The sequence below is a fragment of the Empidonax traillii genome, unplaced genomic scaffold (genome assembly GCF_003031625.1).
Source record: "Empidonax traillii isolate 1590-97213 ecotype Southwest subspecies unplaced genomic scaffold, ASM303162v1 scaffold1078:size286220, whole genome shotgun sequence".
NCBI lineage: Eukaryota > Metazoa > Chordata > Aves > Passeriformes > Tyrannidae > Empidonax > Empidonax traillii.
Window position 1 is genome coordinate 160,145 of NW_020956271.1, and position 15,743 is coordinate 175,887.

Sequence of the window (15,743 nt, forward strand, 5' to 3'; positions counted from 1 at the left end):
AGCTGAGACTGTCCCTGGGAGCCCTGGTGTGACTGTGAGGGGGGTGTGCGGGGACTCCAGCGGGACCCGCCGGTCACGGGAGCCGCCGCTGCAAAGGGGCTTCAGTCCCGCAGGGAAAGTCACTGGTGGTGGGAGAGCGACTGCCAGGGAGTCCCGGGAATGGCCAGGCTGGGAAGTTTCCTCAACACCAGAAATACACACGTTGTACCAGGCAGTAACCGCTCTCCTGCACTGTGTCCATCTACATTTTGTGCCCACAGGCTTCACCCCAGGGTAGGTGTTTGCTGAGGAATTACTCGGCTGTGACAAACACAAAAGAACCTGACCCAATCCCATGCACAGTCACGCCCCACACCACTGCCTGGCAGCACACAGTGCTCTGCTTAGTTCTCCTTGTGAGCTTGCAAAAAATCAGTTTTTCATAGAGCATGACCAAATCTTGACTGAAATATAGGCCTTTTTCAAGAATGACTGAAAACAGAAATAAATTGTAAGCCACACGTGCAAATCAGGTCAAATACAATCAAAGCAACCTAGACGGGGTACAAGTTGTATCAATTGGCATGGCAACACAACTAAGACTCCAGTTTCACCCTGCTATGAAATCAAGCCAGGGACACAAATTAACACTGTATATGTGTACAGATGTCCAAATATAATTTTCCATATGGTTTTAAGTTGAAACATTTACTCTCAGCTTACTGCTAATTCAGAGAACTGTTTACTAAAACACTTTAACTGTTTGAAGCTGGAACTTCATTGAAATATTAAAAATTCAGCTTAAAATACCACTGAACCTTTAAGAGCCAGCCTCAGAGGAGCTCAACTTTCCACGTATCAGGTATGAACCAACATTACTGAACGCAGACTAGAACACTGCAGATTACTGTGCACCAACAGAACCAAGACTGTTACTCAACACTGGGAGATAAAGTGTAGGCACAGTGCATGGTGCAGAACACCGACACATGTTTTGAGACAGGGCTGTTCTTTTCAGATCAGTGAATCACAAAGTATTTTCCGTTATGCAACGCTCCATCTAATGAGCTAAAAATAGCCAAAGAAATAGCGTGGGAAATATGCAAGAACTCGTATTGCAGCTTTATTTCCCACAGGTTTAACAAGTAGCTGCATAACCTGGAAAAATCTATCCACCCTTCAAATTTTGACAGGTAATTCAAAGCAAAGGTTTTCAGAGTCAAAATAAACCCTTGCAGAAAAATATACTATTGAATATTTCACAGTGCAGCCATTTTAATGCATCTTTGAACTTTCACAGAAATAAGTTACTGTCATTTCAGGAGAGCTGGGAGCTCTCCTCTTATCAGCAATTAATTCAGTTCTTTCCTCCAAAAGACTGAGATCTGTCCCATTAAGACATCATATGACAAAGACCTCAGCATTAAGGACACCGAGACTCTGCTCACTGTTCAGGGCCTTCTACTACAGCCCAAACTCTCCTGCAGCCCACAGATCTGAGGATTCCCTCATCAGTCTGCAAGTGACAACGAGGTGACCTGCTGGAGGGCAGGAAGGATCTCTAGAGGGATTTGGACAGGCTGGATCAAGAGGCCAAGGCCACTGTATGAGGTTAAACGAGGTGAAGTGCCAGGTCCTGCCTTTCAGTCACAACCCCACACAGAACTCCAGGTCTGGGGCAGAGCAGCTGGAAGGTAGCCCAGCAGGAAAGGACCTGGGGTGCTGATCAACAGCAGCTGAACATGAGCCCAGGTGTGGCCAGGGGGGCAAAAAAACCAAGGGTACCTGGCTTAAACCAGCAACAGTATGATCAGCAGGATGAGGGCAGTGATTGTCCCCAGTGCTGGCACTGCTGAGGTCAGTTCTGGGCTGGAGCGTGTCCAGGGAAGGGTCTGGAGCACCAGGAGAGGCTGAGGGAGCTGTGGGGGCCAGCCTGGAGAAAAGGAGGCTCAGGGGGGACCTTCTGGCTCTGCAATCCCTGACAGGAAGGGGGAGCTGGGGGGGGGGGTCAGGCTCTGCTCCCAGGGAACAAGGACAGGAGGAGAGGGAACGGCCTCCAGCTGTGCCAGGGGATGTTGAGATCGTACATTAGGGAAAGGTGCTCCATGGAAAAGGCTGTCAGGCATTGGCACAGGCCACTTAGGGCAGTGGGGGACTCACCAGAAGGTAGTTAAAAGGTGTGTGGATGTAGCACTTGGGGACATGGTTTAGTGGTGGGCTTGGCAACACTGGGGGAATGATGGGACTCGATGATCTTAGAGGTCTTTTCCAACCTGAACAATTCTATGTTTTCATGATCCTCATTGTTCCCATATCCAGCAAGGCTTGGTACAGCTCTCCTCCCATGCCCTCTAGAGCAGACGAGAGCCTGTGGCCTGCCTCTGCCCCATCACATCCCACCTGCCAGGACACAAGCACCAGGCAGCTGTAACATGGCTCCAGCTCCACAGGGCAGGAGAAGCAGAGACCGAGAGACACCTCAAACCCAGCAGCATGCAGCAGTGACAAGCACCTAACAATTCCGATTGTGATTGCCATTAACACACACACTATAGTGCTCCACTAATATTCATGAGTCATTCTTCAGGGCACACGATGAAGAGTCACAGTGATGGAGACTAACACACACACACACTGCAAAGTGCTAAATATCAGAGGTGCTGAGCTTACACAACAACAGAGACAACCCAACTCAGATCTTCCCTTGCAGAACAAAGACAGACACACTGAGTCCAAGTATACCAGCAAGATCTCACTCCGTATTGCTCATTCACTTCTGCATTGCTCTGCAGGCCACAAATAAGCAACAACAAAGGAAAAACACGTCTAACCACGATCATGTCTAACCCACACACGTGTTTAGTTCCAGAGGGTTTCTCCTACCTGGACGTAAGGGCACAGATGACCTTGCTCCACTGCTCAACTACTGCAGGGTGATGTCGCCAGTTGGCCACCATCTCTTTGGCAGTTTTCCAGTAGGGGGGTGTTGGGAAGCACCGCGTGCAGGCGAGTAACCACACCTCGAACAGCACGCCGATTAACTTCTCCGCCAGGTTCTCAGCAATGCCACCTGGCAACAGAAGCAAAGCACACTTCAGTCAGTATTACCATCTAAACTTCGAGTATCACCCCAAAGAGGTTTCTGTTTAAGTGCACAAAGATCAAGCTCACTCTTTCCTAATTTTTAAGAGTGATTCTTGATTCCCTCCTACAGCTAATTAGCCTTTTTGGAAAACCAGATGTGACAGACAAAGCCCAGCCACTTGTGTGTCAGTAAGGGACACTGGGAATTCACCAATCTTAGGCAGTCTTCTACTGCACTTCATCTATGGTGAAGTGTTTTTTGAAATAGGTAAAACTGACACTACTGTTTTTCAGTAGGCAGGCCAAAGAGTAAGACACAAGGGGTTTCAGTGAAACAAAGAGGGAACATCATCTGAAATGGTTCACCATGAACTGCTCCTGTACAGAGTCACTGTCCTGCAAAACTACTCTCAGGAAAACTCAGCTCCAAATCATTCTCTGGCAATGTGTTATTTTGGAGCAATGCAGCAATATTAGGAGTGAGTTATTATGCTTTGCTGGCTACTAAAAGCTTTTAACAGGTTCCTCCATCCTGCTGGCAGCCCAACACCAAGCACAGCCAAAAGGTTTTCCAGTAATTGAACCAAATGGAAGATGAACACGAACCTTGCACAGTTGGAGCTGCTAGAAGAGTGTCATTGATCTGAAGAAGAAATAACAACAAAACCTCCCAGGTTTCTCTTGCCATAATTGTCGATTCATGAGCCAGTTTCTGGACAGCTTTCAAAACCTGCAAGCACAACCTGATCTGACTGGATCCTGGGTCTGGTCTGCAAGAGAAAAAAAACAGTGCTTGAGAAACAGAACTTCAAAGGGATGGATACAGTAACAGCAATTTCCAGCAGCTACAAGAGGAAACAAACATAACTGAAGGTGAGCCAGGAACATGACCAATATGCTTCTGTGCACCCTAACTCTGTCTCCAGGCATCCTGACTCTGCCTCAAGGAGCACAAGATGTACCGTCACACTCCTCTCTACGTGACAGAGACCCCCTGCCACAGAGTGAACACTCACTGGAGCAAGCACAACCCATCATCGCCAAGGAATTCAGTCTGGGCCAAACAACCAGAATGTACTTGAGACATCATGAATTGTTACATACATAATCCAGAAGTGGTAAAATGTTTCTCATTGTTAGCAAACTAATTTAAATTCTTCCTAGTTCTCCTCTCGCTTCCAAGTCAACTCTTATTCCTTCTTCCTTAAGTCTGATTTTCCTTTTAATGACCCCTTTCTACATATTTTTCTGTAAATCCAAGCAACTGGGGGTGAGTAAGGAAGAAAGGAAACCATTTCTCATTGTCAAAGTTTTCACTGTAGTAATGATCAGATCCACAGTGGCACTGCTGAGTCACTCAACGTGAAGTGTTGCAGCAGCAGCACAAAGCAGCATCACCTCTTCCCATCAGTTAGCCTGGACAAGGCAGAACATGCACAAAACAGTAACATGACATGTTCTGGACAGTATCTGACAACAGTGGTAAACACAGCTGAGGAAGCCTAAAAGTTTAAAGGGTGGAAGAGATTACAAATTAGAGTGTGCTATATATGTAAGGCATATTTTAACCTGTGCACCATTTCCTCACCCCTCCTACCACTTACTGAAGGGATGACCAAAAAGATCATAGAAGCATAACCTTCCACTGGACTACTGAGGAGTATTATGGGATTCCTACCAAACACTTCCAGTGTGGTATAACTCACAAGTCATGTTGCATGGCAAGAACCCCAAGAACCTGCTGGTCCACTAAACACTATCAGCTCTTATCTTTATAGCATAAATGCTGTGTTACAGTACTGGAAACAAGATTACAAAGAGACAAGACAATGCCTAATGCAAAATTGCAGGCCACTAGCCCCAGTTCAGGACCTCAGTGGGTCGCTTGATGGCAGTGCTAGGTCGTAACCCAGAATCTCTGGAGAATAACAAACCTGGGGACAAGTAAGTCCTGCCTTGCTTATAGCACTATTTTTTGCCTGAGCAACAACAGAGCAGATACTTTAAACTAAATGATCTACATAGGTTTGAAGCTTCTAAGCCTGTTTCAAGACTCGTTTCCCTAATAATTTAGAGAATCTGTGAAAAAAAAAAATGTAGGAGCTCCATATGCAAGTAATAGGATACTTCTGAGCTAATCTCATAAAGGCAACTCGAAGGTCCCTGCCCATCTACAAGTTCCTCTTCTTCACAAAGTCAACCCAATGGCAAGTTTTGCTTGCACCATTTCTACAGAGCTGAGCTTTTGGCCACACTCCTTTGCAACAAGAACTGTTCTCATGATTTCATATGAGAAGCATATGAAGTTATTACAAAAAAAGCACTTGGACAGTCACCTGTTCCATGGAGTCTCAAGCAATTCCAGACATTTTGGTTGCACAGAGGATCCTGGTAACTGCACCTCAATCTCCTGGGGAGGCAAGGCACAGCAGAGAGTTCTCACATTTCCTTTCTGTGCTTCCAACAGTGTTTGTGGCACTGAAACTTTATCTGACAGCAGCAACAACCACTACTGCTTAAGTAATCTTCAAGACTTCCTGAATATTCTAGGGTTTGCAGAGATGAAACCTTGGGGGGTCACCTGGGGACTGCTCAAACACGTCACCACAGTGTTTCTTCGGGCTGGACTGAAGGTCAGTGCTGGAAGGAAGGACAGAAGCCAACTCCCTGCAGTCACTCCAGCAGAGAGAGCAAAGGCAACTCGATTCACACAGCTTTCAGGATTCATTTTTCAGCACCAGACTGTTTCAAGGGCCATGTGTGTAAAGATTTGATTCAGCTGAGTGCTCAGACTGGAATGATCTATGCACACCTCCTCTGTAGCAGTGTACACAAGCTCCTGAGATGCCATTTACACTGAAGTGCCTGCTTCAGGCTGCTGCATTTCACACCTCAGCTGTACATCCTCCTCAGGGTCTGAAACCTCCACACAACTCTGGGCCACCACTTTCAAGGCAGCCAAACCAACAGCTATATGGTTTCCAGGGAACCAGCATGAGGAAGGAACCTATTTTAATCACAACCCTCCATAGGACAGAGGCTTATAATAAAGGCTTAGTATTTTCAACACAAGAACAGGAGATTTTTCCAGGAGACAGTTCAACACAGGTCGCTAGTGGAGCTCCTGGGTAAGTACTCTACAGGAGCCCACCAGCACCAGCAACCTGCATCAGCTGGGTAAGACCAGAAATTACTCTCCTCTTCCCCACCACAGGCAGGTTAGACCGAGCCTTTGCTTTTACTCGAGCCAGGTGTGCACAACTCAGTTCTGCATTTCATTTCCAGAAGAGAAATTCCTCCTGTTGCTGGAGTGAATTCTGAACACAACTCCCTGGAGGGCAAAACTTGGAGTTCTTTTTTCTGAAAATGGAGCAGGGACATGAACACCAAGCACTGACAGCAGCAGCCACGAAAAATCACTGTTTCAGATACACCTCAGAGACTCTTGAAAGGAAAACCATAGATTGGTTATATTGGAGGGGCGGGCAGTGTTTAAAATAATGATTTCTCAGCCTGCCCCTGTCTCTAGAGGTTAATTACTGCACTCAACAGTCATCACGTGTATCTACCACCCTGCATCAAGCTCCAGCCATGAATTTGAGAGAGAAGGGTGAAATAGCACTTGTGCCAACAGCATGCGAGAAGCTGGACTACTGAGCTGCCTGTTACCAGGGCCCCTGGTGTGAGAGCAGGCAAGGGATGACACAAACAACTATTTAATGGACTAGCAAAGAACTTCTCTGCTGTGCCAAGGGCATAAAAGACAGCACACTGCAAGTACTAAAGCTGAGACAACCTCCTGCAGCACAAACTTGCCTTCAGCAGGCTTGTGCTGCTGCCCTGACCATCCTTTAATGGGAATTAAAATTTCCAAAATTTAATGGGAATTAAAGTTTCCACTACAAGGTAAAAGCAACAACCACTAAGGGTAGGTGGCAGACTTTGAAGCAATCAGTAAATAGCAATGAACTCCTAGTCTGAATTTGCATAAGTTATTATTCAAAATCCTTTATTAACAAAGCCTTCACGTAAAGTGGAACGAGCCAAGTGCAGCAGAGCACTTTGAAGGCCACTTGCAGTGATATATTATTAATACTGATAAAAGCAGATGATCTGATACTTATGGACATACACCAAACATTGATCTGAAGTTAAGTGAATCTCCTCTTACTTATCTGATACACGTGTTCAACAGCAGCAGGTAAACTTGCCATAAACTATAAACAAGGTATGATGTTTGAGCACTTGGACAAGGGAGCTGTGTCCAAGACATAGAAACACATCCATTCAACATCAGCATCCAAGGATGTCAGGCAGCAAGCACACCTCCATGGGGTTCTTTCAAAACTACCCGTGAGGCACAGTCAGCACAACCATGCTCATTTAACAGGCCGCAAGATGCAGTCCCAAAGCACTCACTCACTGCAAGATCCTCCAGCACAACAGAAATGTGGTCAAATCCTGAATCACCAAAGGCTGGGACTGCCATGATGTGCTCTTGGTTATCTCAGTTTCGAGCAATAAAAAGCACACAGTCACGTAGTGATGCTCTTCAGCCTTTCCCCCACCCTCCAGTCATCCAACAGAGACAGATCTTTGTAGGACAGTAAACATTCAAGTCTAGGAATGATCTGTGATTCTGACGACCTAAACCCAGCAGCAACAACTCAATTTGCTACTGAAAATTACAAAACAGGTGTGAAGAAGCACGTTCCTCCTAATCTTGCAGCAGAAACGGCCTTATTTTAGTCACGAACCTCTGTGCCTCACGAGGTCTCTGACACAGCCCGGAATCCCTCAGCCTCCTGAGCACCCCAGCCCCCACACTCACCTCGGTACAAAGAGGTTTTGGAGATGCTTGAGAATGCTTTGAACATAAAGGTTTGGTTCCTTAATGACAGGTAAGGGAATGGAGTCCTTAGGTAACACGAGAGCCATAATCCAATCTGTATATACATCCACACAGTATTTCACAGTATCGCCATCCAGAGGGAGAGTCAGTCCATAACAAACCACTTCCATAGTCCATTTTACCTACCAAACACAAAGCAAAAGTTATTAAAAAGAAATATTAGCAAGTAAAGAATGGTCAGAGCACACTGGTTCTAACTCAAAAAAATATCAGCAGTCATGTGGTATGGGCAATTCTCATTAACACATCCTGCAAGAAAACACCAAATCACTAACTTGTATATCATGATATTATGAAGAATATGAATAAACTGCAAATCACTCTTAAATTCTAAATCTTTTCAGTCTAACCTGTAGAGAGAGCTCTTCAGAACACACAAAAGCTGATGATGAACTAGCTGTTAATAGAAGCCTTATGTAGATTAGTAACCTAAAAATGTAACACACTTCATAAAACTTGGACTATTAAAAAGAGAAAAATAAAAGAGGCTATAGAAAACCATGAAGTTGCCGCTCTGGCATGAAGGAACCTGTGATCTCCAAGAAATGCACTTACTTCTTTGTCTGTTTTTAGTAAACTCTCACTTCCAACAGAGGATGTAATTAAAGCTTGTCCAAGAGGACGCACCACTGCATTTGCCACTTCTCTCCCCACGTTTTCAGGATAGCTGTGAAGTACACTGGTATTCCCCTGATCATTTTGAATGACAAGATGCAAGGATCTCCACTCTGAGTACATAGTGCCTCTATGCTACAATCCAAACAACACCTGGGGGGCAAGGAAGGAAAAAAGACAATTAGTAGAAATGTCTGTGATAGGAGTTATCAAAACTGAGGCTGTTTGTCACAATCCAGACCCCTGTAAATTCAAGATGCACATGTCCATGTCATACCTTTGAAGATCTGGAAGAGATTCCAACAGCTGTCCTTCAACCTTAATAGGTTTTCATATAAATATAACGCACATTAGAGATTGCAGCAAGTTTCAGTTTGGGACTATCAGCCCATCTGAGACACTCAAACTTGAGAAGAGACTTCACCCCACATTTCTCCTTGCCTCATCTTTGTACGAAAGATGCTTTCACTTATATGACATCTTCAGCCAAGTAAAAAATAGTTCTACAAGTATATTGCTCATAGAAGCAATGGCTGCAATTCATCCCTTTTCTACCTCAATAGTAGTTAAAAATAGATACCAGGGAACTTTCAGGAAAACCTGAGTCATTTCAGAAGACAAAAATTCAACCTCTTTTACATTCATAAGGTATTTCTCCTACAACATGCACTACTCGAAACTGGTAGTTGAAAAGTGTGATTGAGTGATAGTGAAGAATGCCCTTTATCTGCAGTGAGTTCAGAACTGACTCCTAGTCCATCACTAACTAAAACCCAGCATCACTTTACAGTTCCATTGTAACATCACATACATGTTCCAAACCTCAGACACTGGGGTATGCTCTAATGCATTTCAAATCCTTGTGAAGTCAACACACAGTCTTCCTAAAAATCTACTTTTGTCCCAGAGAGTTCAGGTAGAAAAGCCACCAGGAAATCTCCCGGGGAGCACTCTCAGAACTAGACAGGAGACACAGTTCTCTGATCAGCCATGATCCCAGCACAGCTGCAGTTGTGCCTTTCCCCTCACTGCAGTTTGAGACCAGGAAGCCAAATGACCGTGAACTAACCAGGTATTGCAGTGGTGGGGGTTGGGGTGGGTTTTTTGGCATGTTGTGAAACCACAACCAAGAGAGGTGATTAGAAGCAGCGAAAGTTAAGCTGTGTTTCCACAGTCCCTCTGAGGCAGCAGCACCCTTGTGTCCCCAGCAGCACCCACAGCACCCACTGCTGTGCAGGGACAGGGCTGGAGCCCAGGCAGAGCCCACAGCCCTGTGGCAGGCACAGGAATGCCTCCAGTCTCAGCTCAGGGGGCTCTGCCACCCGCAGCCAGGTTTGATCTGCACATCAAAACATCCCCAAAGCTAAGCCAGCACCCTGTTTTGTCTGCTGAGACAGCTTTTAGGTGGATCAAGATCTGATCTAACTCAGATGAGATAAACATCTGTGCTAACACAATGGAGCAGTGAGGACCCAGGGCCAGAGGGATGGCAGGAGCACCCCTGTGACAGCAGCAGGCTTTGTACCTGCTCACATTACGCTGCTGCTCGAGCAGGTGGCACCACGGCCGAGCCACCAGAACTGCAACTGCACCATCTCCTTTCCTCCCCTCCCACCAGCACCAGCAGCCTTTTATCCCTTATCTGAACCAGCTGACCACAGGGTTGGCACAAGAGAAAAGCAAGGAGTGTCCAACAGCGCCAGCTTAGATCAGCTCAAGCTGTCACAAGCGGCACTCCAAGGTCTGTTTGCCAACTTTACCTGGCACATTTTGGAAGCCAGTTAGTTATACAGGGAATGTTCTGAACACCTCTTAGGCATTCCTTGGCCCAAAACCAAACAAGAAGCCAGGCCTAGAAATACACCTTCCTAGGGACAAGCCACTATTTAAACATGTCTGCACATTTAGCTGACTCCCCAAGTGTTTATTTACACTCAAAATCCATGTACCAATCCTGATGATTCCCTTCAAGGGAGGAGGGAAAGTGAGGCAGCAAGATCTTGGTCTTCCAAACTACATCCTTTCTGGTCTGAGGCAGCCATCACATGTGCTCAACTGAAAGTGAATTAACCAGAGCAGCAGCAGCCTGCAGGAAGTCCATCCCCTGCATCCTTCAGGCACCTTCCCTCCTCTGCAGGCTAGGGCAGGGGAAATGCTCCTGCCATTGTAGCCAAAACCCTTAGGCTTAAAGAAAAACAATAATTCCATGACACAGAGAAGTCACACACAAAAACACCCAAAATGAAACCATCTTCCACACACACATACAAAAAAAAACCCCAAACAAGAAAAGAAAACCAATCAAAAAAGCAGGATAAACCTCCCCAAATATCCACAACAAAAAAACCTCCAAAACAAATAAAAAACCCCAAATCCCACAATCATCAGTGATGGCTCCAGTCACTGCTTAGCTTCATTATCTAAGTTTCCATACTTCTCCTTTCATATTCTATAGCCACAGAGTCTCCTCATATTCTCCCTTCTGTCCCACCTGAATGTCATCTTAGTCTCCAGCTTGTGTCTGGAGTCACAGCAGAAGGGACAGAAGTGAGATATCCACTTTCTAAGACCTCCCCTTTCCCTCTCAGTCCCACAGCCCTCTGTCTCTACCCCTAGAGCAGTCTCTTCTCCCTGCCCCCCAGCTTTGCTGCTCCCCTCAAGGGAAGGGGGAAGCACTCTCCATCCCTCCCCGTGACACAAGTTCATTACAAGCAGGTAATACCATTTGAGGAGGCTGATTTAAATAAACTGATTTGAACTGATAAAGCAGCATGTCCTTTCCATACCCACCCTCTGGCTGCAGGGCTGAAGGGAACAGCTCGTGGCAGGAGCTTATCATCAGCACGTGATAAGCACAGCACAGGCGCTGGGGCTGCTCTCCCTGCCCAGAGCAGGGTGCCCAGATGGGAGCAAGTGCAGCACAGCCCAAGCAAACTGCAGGCAATGCCTGTGTAGAAGCTTTCTCATCTAGAAAACAAAACTCAGAAAGGCCAAGGACTCCCAAATCCCGCTGCCTTTTGGAAAACCCTCCCTGCACCAGGACACAACCACCTGCCTCTGTGCAGCTCCCTGCCACGATAAAGCAAAGATGCAAAGCCCTTCTGGGTGACCCCTCCACGCTCCTGAGGAGCAGCACTTGTAACAGATACAGGATATCTGTGTAGGGTATCTGTACAATATGTCATGTTTAAGGGGCTTAGCAGCAGGACAGGCTAGCCAAAACCTCTGGTACCACACAGGCACAGCCTGCTGCCTGACCATCATACATAGATGTAAAGATCAAATATTATTACTGTTTGAGGCTTCCTTTGGTCTTGTCATAAAAGAAATCTTCTGTTAGTCTTATCAATACACAAGGCATACTGAAACAAGTCATTGCTTCAGATGCAAAATCCTTGAGAGGGGGATTTAGCAGGGTATCGATCTATTTGCCCCCTATGTTCAGCAGTTAAAAGTTTTTATTTGTGAGGACTAGAAGTTGCTTTTCATTTAAGACTCCAAGTGCCACTTTGAGTGGAATGGAATTTGCTGCCATCTGTTAGGATTGGTGTATAGCTAAACGCATCTAGCATGCAGCTTCTAATAACTGGACCTGAGTTAAAAAAGGCTGGAAAGTCTCCCCACAGGATGGTATCCGAGCCAGTGTCCTGACAGATTCCACACACCAACAGCTCAGTAGTTTGCCTTAGACAGGAGGCACCTAATGCTGCGCAGCAGCAGGACCCCCTCCCTTCAGAGCCTGCATTTAGCACTAATTACTGAAAGAGCAACAGCAAACTGAAGACAAAACAAAGTAACTCTCACACCACACCAACAGCATACCCTGATTTTGACTTCTGTATTTCAGCTTCCATAAAGGACCCTCACTGGCCCAACCAACATCTCCCAGGTTTCATGCAGCTGAATATTCACATACACACGTCTTATTGGAGTTCAAGTCATTAAGGATTCTCAGAGGGCTAATTAAGAGGAGTGAAAGAAGAGTAAATAAACCCCTGAAGTTTACTAAGGAGGTGAACACGCTCTCGGATAGTGTATGTTCACTGTATGTTCCTGAAGGCTGCACTAAATAAATAATCCCCTGATTCTCACAGACAGACCTGGAAAAAAATTGTCAGCATTAACACTGGCAAAGGAGATATGTGAAGTTAAAATATTTATCACCTTCTATGAAACTGAGCATAATTCCAATATTCCTTAGTGTGGTAAATAATCTGGTTTCAATGTATTTCCTCCAGATCTGTTTCAGCTTAAGACCTTCAGTAGCTATCACCATAAATCACTGAAATTGGATGTTTCAGCATTTAAGACCAAAGATCTTCAGTTCTCAAATACTGCAGAAGCTGGTGAGCATGAAAGAACTTAGTAATGAGTCCATAAGAAACACAAAGTTCTATTTCTAGTTCCCAAAGACTTAGTAGGAACATCTGCAGCCAAAATATTTAAACTCCCTGGATGACTGAAGTCAGACAGTGAGAATTACCTAAGTAATGCAGTTACTTTGAAGGAAGGGGCAGTAGGTCAGAGCCCAGCTGAGGTGGGGTGTTTGGAGTGTGTGCAGGGGAGAGCTCAGGGAATCAATCCCTGTGTATGGAGCAGCTCCCCAGAAATCCCGTGCTGAGGGAGGGCAGTGCTGGGGGCAAACGGGAACATTTAGTCCTTCAGGCTCAGCAGCTTCACACATACGATGAAGAGCTTGCCCACAGTGCAGAGGAATTTCAAACACAAGGACAAGCTGTCCCAAAAGTGGATCTGTAATGGGGTTTAGGAGAACCAAAAAGGCAGAGCAGAGGCAGTGGTCAGTAGTACCATAGATGCAAAGACCATCAGCAGAGATACTCAAGGAAGGCTGAAGGCCTAATTGAACCTAAACCAGAGAAGTATCCATATAAAGGGTCTTCATCAAAGTTCTGCCATATTAGATATGCTTTGTAAGCATTTCCCAGAAAGCAAGAAATCCATGCTAAACACGACCTCTCCTATCCAAGAGTACCAACATCAGCTCTAGAGAGGCAACAACTCTTGCCAAAAAGCCATCCTGTCACAACCTGCCTTCCCCAAAGCACACACCGGGGAGGTTTATGAGCAATTCTGAGCTGCCACGTGCCCACTCGTCCCACCACTCTGCAAGATCATGATGGAGAGAGTGACTTGGATGCAGCTGAGCCCAACTCAGGGCTTTAAGTTAACTTTAACTTAAAACTCAGTTTTAAGGCCACCAGGACAGACGAAGCACAGCCCCCTTGTTGGAGCCCCCCAGCAGCTCAGCTCTGCCCAAGGCACACGCTGTGTGTAAGGGATAACAGGCAGGGAGCAGGCAAGAAATCAAAACGGCAAGAGTGCCAAACAGAAGACCTACCTGAGAGAAAGACTAGCAGGAAGTTGGCATTTTAAGTAAGTATTTTGCTAAAAAATAAGTGAATATGCACACTAGGATTACTCTTAAATGAAAAAAGGTCAGGCAGGAAGACATCAAGCACAGAAAAAACAGGAACTCGTGTGATCCTTTCCCAGGCCATTCAGCCACTGAGTGTAAGAGAAGAGAATCCCAACTACCCTTGCTCAGGGATGATGGATTTGTCAGATTTTATTGCCTTATTGTAGCACAGATTAATACAAGCCTGTGCTGCAGGGAAGGCTGGGTCTCAAACACAAGGTGTCATTTAAGCCCCAGGACTGGGGTCTCGCTGTTCCCATCACCCCCTCCCAGTTCCCAGGAGCACTGCTGGGCACAGCCTGGCCAGGGCAGGGAGCAGGAGCCAGGGGAAGGCCACTGCCCACAAGCTGCACACTAATAAAAGCTGAAGATTAGCAGAATAGGAAAGCAAAAACATTACTCAGTTTTGTATGTTTGGGTTGTTACTCTGTTTTCAAACTTCGTTGCTCAGAGGTATCAGCACTACTTTGTTTCTCACCATCACTTGTTTTTAACAGGAGGGTCGAGAAAATTACCTTTCAGGCAGGTCACCTGAGAATTTAGTAAGTTTTCACACCCCTCATTTCTGCCAGAAACCATCTCACGAACTCAGCCATAAACAATGTGTTTGCCTGCCTCGGACTGAGAATAATTTTTACTCAACAGTTTATTTTACAATTTCACTTTTTCCTCAGTCCAGTTTCGCGTGGGACTCTACAAATCGCCCGAGAAGGAAGGACTCTCCCGCAGCCACAGCACCCTCGGCCTGGGGAGAATCCTCGCTGCATCCACTGCTCGCCCAATAAATGGCAGTAAGTGCCCGTAGGCCCCGCAGACCGAGCGAGGTGTGGGGAGCAGAGCCCCAGGAGAGCCCAGGAGGGCCGGGCCGGGCCCGCTCGGCACCCCCAGGCCGCGGGAGAACAGCGACACAAAGTTTGCGCTGCCCCAGGCCCGGCCCCGCTGGCAGGGCCCGCGCGGAGCAGGGCGCGGTGACACCTCCCGCCCGCCGCTCCCGGGGCGGGGGCACGGCCACGGGGGGCCTGGGCCGCGGGGGACCCCGGGGTCGCTCCCGCCCGCCCCGCGTTGGCCCCGCGGCCCCGGCCCGGCGCAGGGGGAGCCCCGGGGAAGGCGCGACCCCGCGCGGGCCCCGCGGCGGCAGCGCAGAGGTCAGCGCGGCGGAGGCTCCGGGCGGCGCCCGCGCCGCAGGCCCCGCGCTCGGCGGCGCCGCGGCGGAAGGTCAGGCCCGGCCGCCTTACCTGCGCCGAGGGCCCGGCAGGCATGTCGGGCCGCGCCGCTCCCTCAGCCGCCGGGCCGCGGCCGCTCGGCTCGGGCAGCGGCACCGGGAGCGCCGCTCACTGCGCTCGGCCCGCACCCGCTTCCGGCAGCGCCACAAAGCGCACGGCGGGGCCGCTCCCCGCGCATGCGCGACCGCGCCACGGCGCCGCTCCCCGCCCCGGCGCGCGGGCCCCGCGCCGGCAGCACCGAATAAGTCGCGGGGTCAGGGTGTGCGCATGCGCCGCGCGGGTTTACCCGCGCCCGGCGCCGCCGCTCTCGGCTCCCTCTTAAAGGGGCCGCGCCCGCCCCGCCCGCGGCTCCCCCGGGTCCGGACACGGCCGGCCCGGAGCCCTCGGGCCGAGGAGCCGCTGTCGCCCCAGGAGCAGCCCCGGGCCCGTCCAGCTCGAGCCCCAAAGGGCAGCGACCGCGGCTTGGGGCGGCCGGTGCCGCTCGGCTGCCCTG

General features: G+C 48.0%; 1 protein-coding gene across 4 annotated transcripts in view; it reads right to left on the reverse strand.

Moving 5' to 3' along the window:
• Positions 1–15,347, reverse strand: part of RALGAPB (Ral GTPase activating protein non-catalytic beta subunit) — a 60,704-nt gene extending 45,357 nt beyond the window's left edge. For all 4 annotated transcript variants that reach the window (XM_027904693.1, XM_027904692.1, XM_027904691.1 and 1 more), the window contains exons 1-5: positions 15,263–15,347; positions 8,531–8,743; positions 7,895–8,097; positions 3,670–3,833; positions 2,863–3,049 (exon numbers count right to left, since the gene is read on the reverse strand). In XM_027904693.1, the coding sequence (XP_027760494.1) occupies positions 2,863–3,049; positions 3,670–3,833; positions 7,895–8,097; positions 8,531–8,713 (737 nt within the window). In that variant the 5' untranslated portion in view covers positions 8,714–8,743; positions 15,263–15,347. The remainder of the gene's footprint in view (positions 1–2,862; positions 3,050–3,669; positions 3,834–7,894; positions 8,098–8,530; positions 8,744–15,262) is intronic.
• Positions 15,348–15,743: the final 396 nt, after the last annotated feature.